Source organism: Mercurialis annua, linkage group LG1-X (assembly GCF_937616625.2).
Source record: "Mercurialis annua linkage group LG1-X, ddMerAnnu1.2, whole genome shotgun sequence".
Lineage (NCBI taxonomy): Eukaryota > Viridiplantae > Streptophyta > Magnoliopsida > Malpighiales > Euphorbiaceae > Mercurialis > Mercurialis annua.
The window spans coordinates 68355836-68369367 of NC_065570.1; the positions used below are offsets into that span (position 1 = coordinate 68355836).

At 33.3% G+C, this 13532-nt stretch overlaps 2 protein-coding genes across 9 annotated transcripts; both read left to right on the plus strand.

Annotated features, from left to right (window-relative positions):
- The first annotated feature begins 1103 nt into the window (after nt 1–1103).
- On the plus strand, nt 1104–8832 carry LOC126658815 (disease resistance protein RPM1-like). Of its 8 annotated transcripts, none has more exons than XR_007634445.1 (4): nt 1104–1382; nt 1489–1539; nt 7112–7604; nt 7695–8832. XR_007634445.1 is itself a non-coding variant. In XM_050352694.2 (4 exons), the coding sequence occupies exon 1, from the start codon at nt 3190–3192 to the stop codon at nt 6022–6024; it is 2835 nt and encodes a 944-aa protein (XP_050208651.1). In that variant the 5' UTR covers nt 2149–3189; the 3' UTR covers nt 6025–6026; nt 7112–7604; nt 7695–8041; nt 8186–8832. The 8 variants fall into 8 exon arrangements, 4 of the variants coding, with proteins under 4 accessions (XP_050208651.1, XP_050208649.1, XP_050208650.1 ...); XR_007634439.2 differs by having other exon boundaries at nt 1104–1317; XM_050352694.2 differs by lacking the exons at nt 1104–1382; nt 1489–1539 and adding an exon at nt 2149–6026 and having other exon boundaries at nt 7695–8041; nt 8186–8832.
- Nucleotides 8833–9788: 956 nt separating this feature from the next.
- LOC126659937 (uncharacterized) lies at nt 9789–10463 on the plus strand. Its single transcript, XM_050353270.2, has one exon. The coding sequence runs from the start codon at nt 9853–9855 to the stop codon at nt 10408–10410; it is 558 nt and encodes a 185-aa protein (XP_050209227.1). The 5' UTR covers nt 9789–9852; the 3' UTR covers nt 10411–10463.
- The last annotated feature ends 3069 nt before the right edge of the window (nt 10464–13532 follow it).

Here is a 13532-nt window from a genome sequence, read left to right on the forward strand (position 1 = left end):
GTACAATTTCAAGACCATTTATCAATTAAATTCTAAAAAATTACAAAATTACCTTAAGTTTTTTTTAAAATCACAAAAATAACATTATAAATATATATAATTCGGTTATTTCAGTCAGTTTGGTTAATTCAGAAATTTCATATCCAAAACCAAACTAAACTGAATTAATCAAACTTTTTAAAAATTAAAACCGAAATCGAACCAAATTAACCAAAAACTAAACCAAATTATAATTTTGGTTTGGTTCGGTCGGTTAATTCAATTTTAATCGAATACTGCACACCCCTGATCGTGGAGAATTTTTTAGGTGAACCAAGTTCACCATGTAGGATTATGAACCATCCATTTAATACGTGACACGTGGTGTGATTATTTATATGAGCCAATTAATGAAAGGCACAATTATTAATAATTATTTAAGGTGTTTTATTTAGAGTTAATGTGTCTTTCATTAATTGACTCATTAAATAATCACGGCACGTGTCACGTATTAAATGGTTGGTTGATAATTTATGTTGTGGACTTCGTTCACCTAAAAATTTCTCTTGATCGTGGGTTTAATGCTCGCAACGAATACTTCCCTTTCCCAATTATATATATAAAAAAACAAATTAGGCTAAACATACAAATTAGTGTAAAAATTTTAGGGGCCGTTTGGTTCAACGTCAGGAATCGGAATGGGAATCGGAATGAGAATGAAAATGATTGTTTTCATTTTTTGTGGTTCAAAGTGTAGGACTGGGAATGAGAATGGATAAAGTTTAATAAAAAAATTATTTATTATTTATTAAAAAAATTATTTATTATTTTTTAAATATTTTTTATATAAAAAAATTATATTTTTAAAATAAAATATTTTTTTAAAAAAATTATAAAATAAATATTTTTTAAAAAAATTATTTAAAAAAAATAAAAAATAAATTCTTTTTAAAATATTAAAAAATATTTTTTATTTTAAATATATTTTTTAAAATTTAAAAATATTTTTTTATTTTAAATATATTTATTATTTATTATTTAAATATTTTGTCAAATTTTGATTCCCATTCCCAAAAGTCCATTCCCATGGGATAAGAAGGAATGGGTGATTCCCTTTGAAGGGTAATCACATTCCCATTCCCTAGTGTAATTTGACAAAATAAACACAAACAATGAGAACCATTCCTATTCCATTCCCCCTTCTTTTGGCCAACCAAACCGCCCCTTAGTAGAATACAATGCCTCTGGCTAACGAGACATTGATCAACACTGAAAATACCTTGAATTACATGCATCATGTTTTTAAGTCCAAATGATCAAGATCAATTAAAGACGAACGTGAACTGTGTACCTCTTGCACTAATTTGTTGTTATCCTCTTTCAAACATTTAATCGAACATGTGGTGGGCGCGTCATAAATTGTTAAACTCAAATTCTCTGTGGAGTTCTTGCCTCTCGAGTTTTACCAATATCTTATTAGCTTCTCTTATTTTATCGTCAATTATGCAGTTCACAGTGGTCAAGAGCTATACGACTCGGTGTATTGAATCTTCCAAATTGGTTAGTCCTTAATTTGTTTGATTAATTTCTGTTTATTTATCTTAAAAACTTGTATTCCTTAAAAATTCTGCAAAAATAACTAAGGGTCTTAATTTTTATTTTGCTTTCAGTTATGAATTATTTTGTTGAATATTGATAATTTTTTGAATGCTTTAGCTTTGTGTATCAATGTTTCCCATAGGATCACTAGAGTTTTACATAATTAATTTTGTGGGACATGACTATTTCAAAGGTCTTAGTACGGTTTTGTTCACTTAGAATGGGAATTTACTGCGAGACTGAGAGTACTAATCGATCCTAATCAATCTTCGGTGGAAGTTGTTATGACCATTGTGTTTCATTTCATAAATAAAAAAATTAATTGGAATTGCGTTTTTTCATATATTTATTATGTCGTGAAGTTCTTGGAAGAAGATGTGAATGAGAGAAATTCTTAGGTAGATTCGGTCCACCACGTCATCCATGGACTAAGCCTATCACATAATGACGCGCCATTAAAATGATGGCAATCTTGTAATATTACTATCCAAATGTGTAAATAAGTAATAAACAAATTTACAAGATTGTCATCATTTTAATGGCGCGTCATTATGTGATAGGCTTAGTCCATGGATGACGTGGTGGACCGAGTCTATCTAAGAATTTCTCTGTGAATTAATTAGTTAATTGCGTGAGAGAAACTATTAGGTAACCATTTTTGTTTTGGTAAGTTGCTAGGAACTAGGAAGTAGGAATCAGTCAAAAATATTGTTTAGGGCTTTTCTTAGGTAGTTTCCTTTTCTTTACGGTGAAGAAATGAATTTTCTTTCAAGAAAGATAAGGGGCAATTAAATCCATTAGATGCTGAGTCATCTATGAAAGTAATGGCTTTAGAATGTTTCAAACATCTGAATTGCAAGCTGCAAGATATAGTTTCATGACATCTAGCTTGTCATGGAAAGATAAAAATAATTGACTCAGCCAATTGCATTGTCCTTCGATGGCTTAATTGAATTGTATTTGACTCTCGAATTCATAGGTTCCAGAGTTCTGCCCTTGAGGCAGAATCAAAAGTGAGAGGGACGGAGATTTGATGAGAAGCAAAGGCCTTCTAACTCTCTCTAGTATTTTAGGTTATAGTTCTAGTGAAGAATTTAGAAAATTTTGCCCGGATAAGAACCTTTGCTGCTTAGACTAGTTTATGACAGGGTTGAAGAAGTTTCGTGGAATTTAAGTTATTATTATACCATTGCTGATGATGAAAGAGAATTGTATCCTTTTACGAAAGTCAATCACCAACCACCAGAAGTCAGTTATTAAATTCTTTCAGGTAAAGATGAGGAACCGAGCAAGTAAGTTCCATGTTTCTTATAAACATGGCAAATTGACTTCAGTGCTAAAAATATGTATAAGAGCGGGTACTCTCAGAACCTGTAGCAACACATAACAAACTGCTCTCCTGGAATTCTCATAAGTTCTTTAACTCTTTGACCACATCAATCAAATCCTTTCATTTCAACCCAAAACCTGCAATAACACTTCTCTCATCTTTCTGGTATTTAACTGCACATATAAAACCAAAAGTCTAAATAAATAGGTTCCTTGATATCCCTACATAGATCCATTTCTGTTGAACTTTTATTTTCTAAGGCAATAATAAAAGCATAAGTGATGGCTGAAGGTTCAGTAGTCTTCTTTCTTACAAAGCTTACGGAATTTCTCCAAAAAGAGGGAAGCCTATTGTCAGTAGTTCGAGAGGAAGCTGAGTATATTAGTGATGAACTCGAGTTTATGAAGGCCTTTTTAAGAGTTGCAGAAACAATAGAGGATAGTGACCTTCAGCTCAAAGTGTTTGCCAAGAAAGTGAGATATCTTGTCTTTGACCTTGAAGATGCTCTTGATGATTTCAGATTGCGTATTCCTTCTGATAATGGATACGGATTCCGTGCTTCTCTTCAAAAGATATCTAACTTGATTAAGAGTTTAAAGGCTCGGCGTCATATCGCTTTGAAAATGCAACGCATCAAACTAAGAGTAATTGGCATTTCAGAGACACATCGAAGATACTTGATAAGAAACAATATCATGGAACAGGGCTCAAGCTCTAGCTCTGAGAGACAGCTTTCCAAAAGAAAAGATGCACTTCAACTTGAAGAAGCTAATCCTGTGGGCATCGAGCACCCTAAGAAGATGCTTATCGAGTGGCTTTTCGAAGATAGATTTGACCGTGAAGTTGTTTCGGTTGTTGGCATGGGTGGTCTTGGTAAGACGACTTTGGTGACAAGAGTATATCATAATAAAGAAGTCAAGAAACGGTTTGAGTTTCGTGCTTGGATTACTCTTTCTCAATCTTTCACAACAGAAGACTTGTTAAAAGATATCATTCTCCAACTATTCTATTTTCTCCGATTATCAGATCCTCAAGGAGTAGACAACATGGACAACGATAGGCTTAGAACAGTAATCAATGAATTTCTTCAGGAACGAAGGTACCTTGTTGTCTTAGACAACGTCTCCAATGCTAAAGCATGGTATGATTTTGAGAATGTATTGCCAAACAACAGCTGTGGCAGCCGTATATTACTTACAACACGAAATCATGATGTTGCCTTGGCCTCATCGCCTGATAAAGCCTATAACTTGAGTCCATTATCTCAAGAAGAGTCGTGGACTTTGTTTTGCAGGAAAATATTTCAGAATGAACCCTGCCCTCCACATTTGGAAGGTGTTCTGCGAAAAATCCTGGTAAGATGTCAGGGATTGCCGCTTGCAATTGTGGCAATTGGCGGTGTTCTTGCAACGAAGGACAGATGGAGAATTGACGAATGGGAACTGGTGCATCGAAGTCTTGGCGCTGTGCTAGAAGATAATGACAGATTGAGAAGTATATTGTCACTAAGTTACAATGACTTGCCGTACTATCTCAAGTACTGTTTGATGTATTTCAGCATTTTTCCTGCTGATGACTCAATTGAGCATGCAAGACTTGTCAGATTGTGGATAGCTGAAGGATTTGTGAAAGAAAAGGAAGGCATGACATTAGAAGAAGTTGCTGAAGGCTATTTGAATGAGCTTATAAAAAGAAGTTTGGTTCAAGTGGTTGACACCACTACTGATGGACGGGTCAAAACTTGCCGCGTCCATGATATTCTCCTGGAAATGATAATTCTCAAGTCAAGAGACCAAGATTTTGCAGCCATAGCTAACGAACAGAGTGTTACAATGATGTGGCCTGAAAAGGTTCGGCGCTTGTCTATACATAATGTCATGCCAAGCATTCAAGAAATGCTTACTGCCTCAAGACCGCGTTCACTGCTCATGTTTTGGTGGTTAGATTCTTTACCTGAATCTTTTGTATTGAATCTGTCTTCTCATCGGTTACGGCTGCTTAATGTATTGGATCTGGAAGGCGCACCTTTAACAAAATTTCCAAATGAAGTTGTCAGCCTCTACCTTTTAAAATATTTGAGTCTAAGAAATACCAAGGTGACGTCCATTCCAAGCTCTATTGGCAAGCTTCAGAACCTAGAATCCTTGGATTTGAAGCACACCCATGTCACTGAATTGCCAACTGAGATTCTGAAACTCCAAAAACTTCGTCACCTACTGGCATATCGTTACGAAAATGAGTCTGATGATCAGATTGACACCAAATATGGCTGCAAGGCACCAGCTCAAATAGGAAGCTTACAGTCACTACAAAAGCTTTGCTTCCTGGAGGCAAACCAAGGGAATAACCTTTTGACTGAATTGGGAAAACTAAATCAACTGAGGCGGCTGGGCATTGTGAAGTTAAGGAGAGAAGATGGGGAAACACTGTGCTCTTCCATCGGAAGGCTGAGAAACCTTCGTGCATTGTCTATTTGTTCTGTAGAAGAGAGAGAGATCATCGATATAGAAAACTTATTGTCTCCTCCTAGATTTCTTCAGCGGCTGTACTTGTCAGGACGTCTTGAGAGATTACCAGAATGGATATCTTCGCTCGACAGTTTGGTGAAGGTGGTTTTGAAATGGAGTGGATTAACCAATGATCCTCTACTGTTGCTTCAGCATTTACCCAATCTAGTGCATCTCGAGTTTGTGCAGGTTTATGATGGAGAAACTTTGTGCTTCCAAGCTAAAGGGTTTCAGAGGCTCAAATTTTTGGGTCTAAACAGGTTAGATAGACTCAATAAAATAATGATCGAGCAGGGAGCAATGCCTAATCTGGAAAAGCTGATTGTTCAGAGCTGTAGATCATTGCTGAGGGTGCCATTAGGCATCGAATCCTTGAACGATCTTAAAATTTTAGAGTTCTACAACATGCCTTTAGATCTAATCATGGCTTTACATCCCAATGGAGGAGAAGACGGAGATTATTGGAAGGTTGAGCGTGTGCCTGAAGTTTTCTTCACCTATTGGTATGATGGCAATTGGGATATCATTTCTTTGGAGAGTTTTAAAGGAAAAAACTCTGCTGACTCTGGACCTAGCATTATGCAGCGTCCTCGTCATATCTGGAAATAATGGTACTTCAGAATTCAATTCTTCATGCATTTGTCTAGAAGAACCTTATGTTCTTTTCGGTGTTTCTGTTGTTTTTAAGCTTCTTTTCTGCAAGTTATATGTAATTATAAGTCATCAGCCTTTAAACTATGTGCTATGTTGCACGGAAAATTCCAGAGTAATACATTTTGGTGTTCCTTTTAAACTCCAAAACTCTATTATTTATAACCTATTCTTGTTAAAATACATTGTTTTGCCGTCCTGTTTCAGTTTCCATGCTACTTTGTGTGAAACTCGCATATTTGATGTCTTTCTGATTCATGTATATAGTTTATAGTCTTCAAAAGTAGAAGCAATGTATGAAAATTCCTAAATTTAATTTTGCTATATGATCCAGAATTTTTAGAGTTTAGGCATCATAACTTGGTGTATAAGCGGTAAATCGCCGAGCAACCGAGACAATTGGGGGACTGGATGGTAACATGAAATAAGAACAAAAGAGAAAGAACGTCGAACGGGGTGTTCGGCCATTCACTCCGATACTCAAGTCAATATAGGTAGGGAAAGAAGAAAGAAGAGAAAAAACAATATTCAATGTAAGAAAAAGAGTGTAATATAGGATTTTACCTTAAAGATATATATGAGGTTCATGGCCTGTGTTGCTTTTCACCAATCCCTATAGTGATTGTCTAGAAATTAACTTCCAAGAATATATACTTTCTGGACAGAAAGTAGTTTAATATGAACCAGGTGAGGCTTCACTCTCCTTCAAAAACAACTTCCTCTTTATGCTTTCTCTCTCTCTCTCTCTCTTTCTGTCTGCTGATATCAACACCATTTATCAAGCAAATCAAACCATTTAAAATCAATAATGCGGCAATCACTTCCTGTTTTAGAGTTGGGACTTTAGTGTGTTTTTGAATTCAGATTTGGATCTCGTCTCGAAACAAAAAACAACCTGCTTGAGGTCCTTTCGCTGTGAACCCCATTGTTTGTAATTTTAGTTTTAGTTTTATTAATATTTTATGTTTGTTCAATTGTATTTTGATCCAGAAAATGTACTTATTTATTTTATTGATTGATTTACTAATTTTTGATGGTTTTGTAGGACAATGATGGTGCTGGCAGTAGCGGTATTGGCGACGCCCAGTTAGATAAGCACAAAAGGATTTATGCAGAAAGAATTGACATTAGTGACTGCAAACAGTTTGGTTCGGTTAATAAATGATAGGATGTTATGGAAGCAAGACCTTCTGGTGGTGGTTATATTGGTAGCAGTACAAGCAGTTCAGAGAACGTTTACTCTTTTTATTGCAGTCGAAAAAATCACAGAAATTCTCTATGTCGTTCAGCTCTCTTATTCTTTCTGCAATAGTGAGATTTTCTTTTAACTTATTTTCTTTTATATTTTTTGGGTTTGTTTTTTATTTTAAAATGGAAGTGAGCAGTAGGGATTTGTGTATCGATGTTGTGCTCTTTTATAGCCAGTACTTTTTGTTACGTCTACTAAATTTTGCAGCCTGTTATGAGGACAAGGATGACTTTTGCTCAAAAACTCCAGTTACAAATTGCCTTTGAAGCATCCAAGTTACATCAATTATGTAAGAATCTTAATTGTGATGACAGTCTTGCTATGTAAATGTTCATTCTTTCTTCTAATTTTCAACATTTTTGCATTTCCTTTTGTATAGAGCTTCACAAGAAGAAGATTTGCGAGGCTGTTACAATCGTTGAGACTCCTCCTACGGTGATTATTGGAGTTGTCGGATATGTTAGGACACCATGTGGTCTCCATTCTTTGAACACTGTTAGAGCGAGAAGCTGAAGAGAAGGTTCCTTTCACTAAGTACTCAAATTAGTTTGAGACTGAAGAGAGAAAGAAGAGTGTCCAAGCACAGCTTGAGAAAATAAAGAAATATGCAATTGTTAGTTGTGTCTTAACTTTTCAGGTTGTTAGGGCGTCGAGACTTATCTAGAAGGGAAGAGATTTAACATCAGCACACGGGAAGCAACTCTGATACCTTGTGGTACTCTTCAGGTCTGTTGTTAAGTTTATTTAAATGCCCATTTAATCTTTTCGAATTGTTAGGGAATAATGTGAAAATTTGGTGACCAACAATAGATGCTATTACGACTAATTAGTGTTCTGGTTGGTCTGATATAATTTTGATATCATCACTAGATTATTATGTCTTTGGTCCATAAGGATGCTCGTACACACAGTTAGAGGCACACTCACGCCCATGCCTATTTATATCTCTGCATATCCATACTTATGCTTCGATACACTCCTCAAATTTTCATTCGACTACAAGACATATGGAGTATAATGGTTTAGGAGTTTTATAGAAGTGATTATTGGTAAAAACTATGTTGGTCGAAGGGCAAATTGACAAGAACATGTGCAAATTCTATGATCTCTCCTAATGTAAAAATCCATGAAGAAGGGTGTTGGTGCTGGATATGAGCAACTCTTTGGCTTTAAAATTTGGGTGCATGCTTTGATGTATATTTTCTTTTTGATCTTCAAAGGTGCTGCTATATTACTCAAAGCATAAAGAAAGGAACATCCTCACAAATACAGGGCCTGATGTGATAGGAACATCCTCCATGATCACTGAAAAACCTGATAAGCTCAATGCCCATTGCGCTAAAGCATGCTATTTTGATTCAATTAGCTTTAACTTTACTAGTAGAAACAACATTAACATTTGATGTATTTTTTTTTTGAAACTAACATTTGATGTATTTAGTTGCACATGAGTTGGGCAATTTTGTTGCAATTTAATTTTTATCGGTGCTAAACAAATCATAGTAGCTTAAATAGTATTTCATCTTTTTGATTTCTTCTTTTCATTTATATCCATTTTTAAAAAAAATATCGGTCTAATTTCGATAAGTATGTTTCAATTGTAGCCAATTCGACATAAAATCTGTGAAACTATATTTTTCCAATTTTTTTTATATTTATAACCCATTTTTTTTTCAGCTGATACTTATTAAAGTTAAGCTGCAATGGATTGAATTAAAAGATTTGGTCATAAATGAAAAAAATTGAAAAGTCTAGTCTTTATAAAAAAAAATATTACGATTGAAATGTAGTTATCGTAATAAGAGCCAAACTAACGTTTATGAAAGGTTGAAATATAAATGAACAAAGGGTCAACGCGTCCTCTAAACTTGTGACACGGGGTCATCTAATCCAATTTATACTTTTTTGAGCAAGTAATCCCAAAACTCTTCATTTTTCGGTTAAATGACCCCATAATTGTATTTTTAAAACACGTAAAATACAAATCGGAGGTGAGAGATGCAAAAAAGTAATTAGATACTTCCGTAATTGTTGTGATATAATTATTCTAAATTCATTTTTGGAAATAAAAATATAAATTATGAGATTATTTGACCCAAAAATAAAGAGTTTTGGGGTTAGTTGCTCAATATAAATTGGGTTAGATGATCCTGTGTCACAAGTTCAGTGGAGGCGTTGACCCTTTGTTCAAATACATATAATAAAAGTCAAAAAAATTTGCATTTTTAAATGATTAAACCAATAAAAATTAAATTTGATCAAATTGAGTTTCTTATTGTAATGTTTTTCTTTCATTTCATCACCCAGTCTTCCCCAATTACCAGTTATTTCAATCTGTCTTTTATTTTGATGAATTATTTTTCTTGAATATTAGTACAAAAAGAACTATTAAATTCCCTTAATTTACCTTAAGTAGAATGTTAAAATATTTTGAATTTAAAATCAACCCACTTTTATAAAATAAAGTAATTAAAGAAAGATAAACACACCCTAACATCAAAATTCCAATCGGATATCACAATCACGATCATAATCACATGTTCATGTATAAAAATAGTACGAATCAACCCCACCCACATGATCCCGCTCCTCTCCTTTTCAAACCCTCACAACCACCGCTTATTCCCGCCTCCGGCCATGACTACCACCACCACCGCCAGAATCTCACCGCTTCTCTCCAGCAGATCATCCTAGCCGCTGCTTCTTGGCTACGTATGCGTCGGAGCCGCTGTATATTCCTGCTCGTATGTTCGCCGATTCTCCTCCCCTTCGTCTGCTTTACTTTCCCTATTCTCTGCGCAGTAGAATTTTGCATCCGGATTTGTCGGAGAAACATCAGAAGACGACGGAGAAGAAAAGATGAGAGTGGTGATTGGATTAGACGATGCGAAGAAGGATTGTGCGATTGCGATGATGGAGATTTGGAAGAAGAAGAAGAAGAGGAAGTCGGATTGTTGCAGAGGTATTTGGATGATCAATTGAGACTCGTTGGATCTGTTGCTGTTGTTTATGATTGTGCTGATTTTGATAATGATGATCATCAATTTGAAGATATTACTGATAATTTTAATTCTAAAACTCCTTTACTAGCTTAATTTTCTGTATATTACACTTTCTAATTCAATTTTAATTAAACTTGAGTTTGTCATTGTGGATTTAATTTCTTTATGGAAATTTGATTTAATTTTTGGTAGTTTTTACTGTTCATTATCAGGATCAAAAGTTGAAGAAAACAGAGCTTTGATGGTGTTCATCATCGATCAAAGTTCAAGTTAGATACTGTTCATCTAATCAAATAAGCAAGATTTTAATTAATTAAAATTAAGAAAACGTTTAACAGGAATTTGATTGATCCACATATAATGAATTCAAATTTCATCAAAAAAACTGAAGCTTGGCAATGAATTATAGAGCTACAAGTGCATTTATTTTATTTTAACAAAAAAGTGAGCAGTATTTTTATTTTTTAATAAAATTATTCTTTTCTAATCTAAATCTATTTATTTATTATGAATGAAAAAAGATTTTTTTCAAATTAAAATATTTTGTACTATCCTTATCAAATGTTGCTCTAACGATAACATCACTATTTAATAAAATTTTAATTTGTAAATTACTTTATACTATTCTTTGGGAAGGCTTTTTATGATTACTTTTCATAAAATAGCCATTACTTTGTATATTTATCACTACTAATTAAATAATCATTATTTTTATCAAATGGTTAAGAATGGAGATTTTTCCACTTCAAAAATAACGACTTGTTACGTTTCTCCCCTCAGTCACGACCAGATCTTATAGATCATGATTTGTGTTAGAGAATGAAAGTGCTTGCTTCGAAACCCATAACAAACCAACAACAACCAACTTATGTCGATAATCAATTACAATACGTATGCAATAGTATCTAACCTAAATCATTTAACAAATCTATCGCCGCCCGAGCTACAGTCTCAAATAGAGTGCAATATATAAACAACATGCATAACAGGATAAGCCGAGTACCAAAATATAACATAAGATAACATCTATGAATCCAACATTTCTACATAATATAAATTCGAATTCATACATAAGTAGTTCAACGGGCAAAGCCGATTACAAACACAAAAATGATGTTATTATGACCATTGCGATTCTAGGGTAAGAAATGTTTAACATTTACATACTTAATTTAAAGATACTTCTTCCGATAAGAATGAAATTCAGAAGTGACTTAAAAAAAAACATGATCCTCATTAATTTCCTAAAATGAGGGAAAATCAATAAAATTAGTTAAAACTGAGTGAGTTCAAATCATCACGATTAAGTAATATATAGGTCAAAACCTATTAATTTGAATAATATCATTTTATAGAAACAACTGGAACTCTAAATCACAATCTAATACTAATATCATCTTATAGAAACAACTGGAACTCTAAATCACAATCTGATACTAATATCAATATCAAAAATCATAATATCCAAAAATCACGTTCCAGGAGAATGTAGGTTGACCAGGATTCGCCCGACTACCTTTTAGACCATAATCGTATGTGAGTCTTGAGGATGTGGCTCGACCAAAACATCATTATTCCCTACACTATATAGCTTAACTAGAAAATCCACAATCCCATTAAATTCTACAGCTCATATCACATATTTAAACTTAATCAATATCGATGCGCATACAATTCTATTGTTGATGAATAAGTAGCATGTTCTAATATAACCATACCGATATAGAAAACTATTTCGAAATTGAAGTATATAAAACAATCTATAATTTAAAACAATACAAATTATTTAATAATTAAAAGTAATGATCTAAGCTCACATATTAATGATCTAAGCTCACATTTGTTCTGATACCGAGACTCACAAAATCGAAGGATATGTAAATAATCACAAATTACTATACGAACTAACATAATGAAAATGACCAATCCTAACTTTATACTAATTACTTTTATATGCAACATCACATTAATAATTGTTTTTGGTAAAACCATCCGGTTTCTAAAGTTTCGCCCTGACTAATCCGGATCCGACCCGCGTTGTGTAACTGACATGGTGAGTGAGTCTACCAGTAGAAATTTTCTGTATCCACACGAACCCGAGACTTTGCTTAAGCGATAACAAACCGCTTACCGCTTGGACCAAACTCCATTGGTATCACATTAATAACTTAGTTCAACTTTACCATCCACATATCGTAATTCACATAAGTCGATCAAGATCACTTTCGGTAAAAATATTGATTATGCTCCAATCTTTCAAAATCTAAAAATTCCAGATATAAATAGTATTCAAAAAGTAATCTAAACCAAGCATGTATTATGTATAATGATTTAAAAACTACAAACCTGAATGTCAGTTGAGTCATGGTTCAAGGTTCGACCACACGATACACGATTACTCAACATCAGAAATATAAATACAATTCCATTCTCTATTAACAATTCCAACAAAAGTAAAAAAATTAAAAGTATCCGAGTTTTTTGTCATTTTTATATGGAAATTGTTTGTTAATTAATGACGACTAATTGACATGCTCATAACTTCTGTACATAAAAAGATCTATTAAATTGAAAACGGATAGTGTAAACACATATTAATGTTAATAGACACTGGAAGTAACCAACCTATCAACATATATCATTTTAGTGACCAAATTTTATTTTATTTTATTTTGGTCTCTAAAATTTAATTTCTTTTCAATTGAGTTACTAAATTTTAATTTTATTTCAACGTGGGATTTTCCGACAAAGATGCATATGTAGCAGCCGAATTTTATTTTTTGCCTAGAAACTAGACATCTATACATAATTTAGTTAAAAAACTCATTGAATTGAAATTATGCATAATTGACAAATTTTTAAGTAAAAAACGATTGTCAAATGGTAAATTTCGACTGTCATGTTATTATTTATCGAAAAATCTTTTATTGAATAAAATTAAAGTTCAGTAACAAAAATAAAAATAAAATAAAATTCGGTTATCAAAACAGAATATAACGATGTTTGGATATCTCTAGAGTCAATTATCAGACATATTGAACATATAAAAGTTTAAATATACAAGTGATTTCGATGGGTTAAGCAAAAATAGAAAAGTTTCCAACTATCAAATAAAATAACCTAAAATTTGTTTCTTTTTAAAGATGGACAAATTCTATGTGGAGTTATTTGCTTCATTTTACTTTCAATGTGGCTTCTGGTTGTTCCTTTAGGTC

What these genes read in the sequence shown, in the direction of transcription:
- LOC126658815 (XM_050352691.2), top strand. Translation starts at nt 3,190, where the DNA reads ATGGCTGAAGGTTCAGTAGTCTTCTTTCTTACAAAGCTTACGGAATTT.
- LOC126659937 (XM_050353270.2), top strand. Translation starts at nt 9,853, where the DNA reads ATGTTCATGTATAAAAATAGTACGAATCAACCCCACCCACATGATCCC.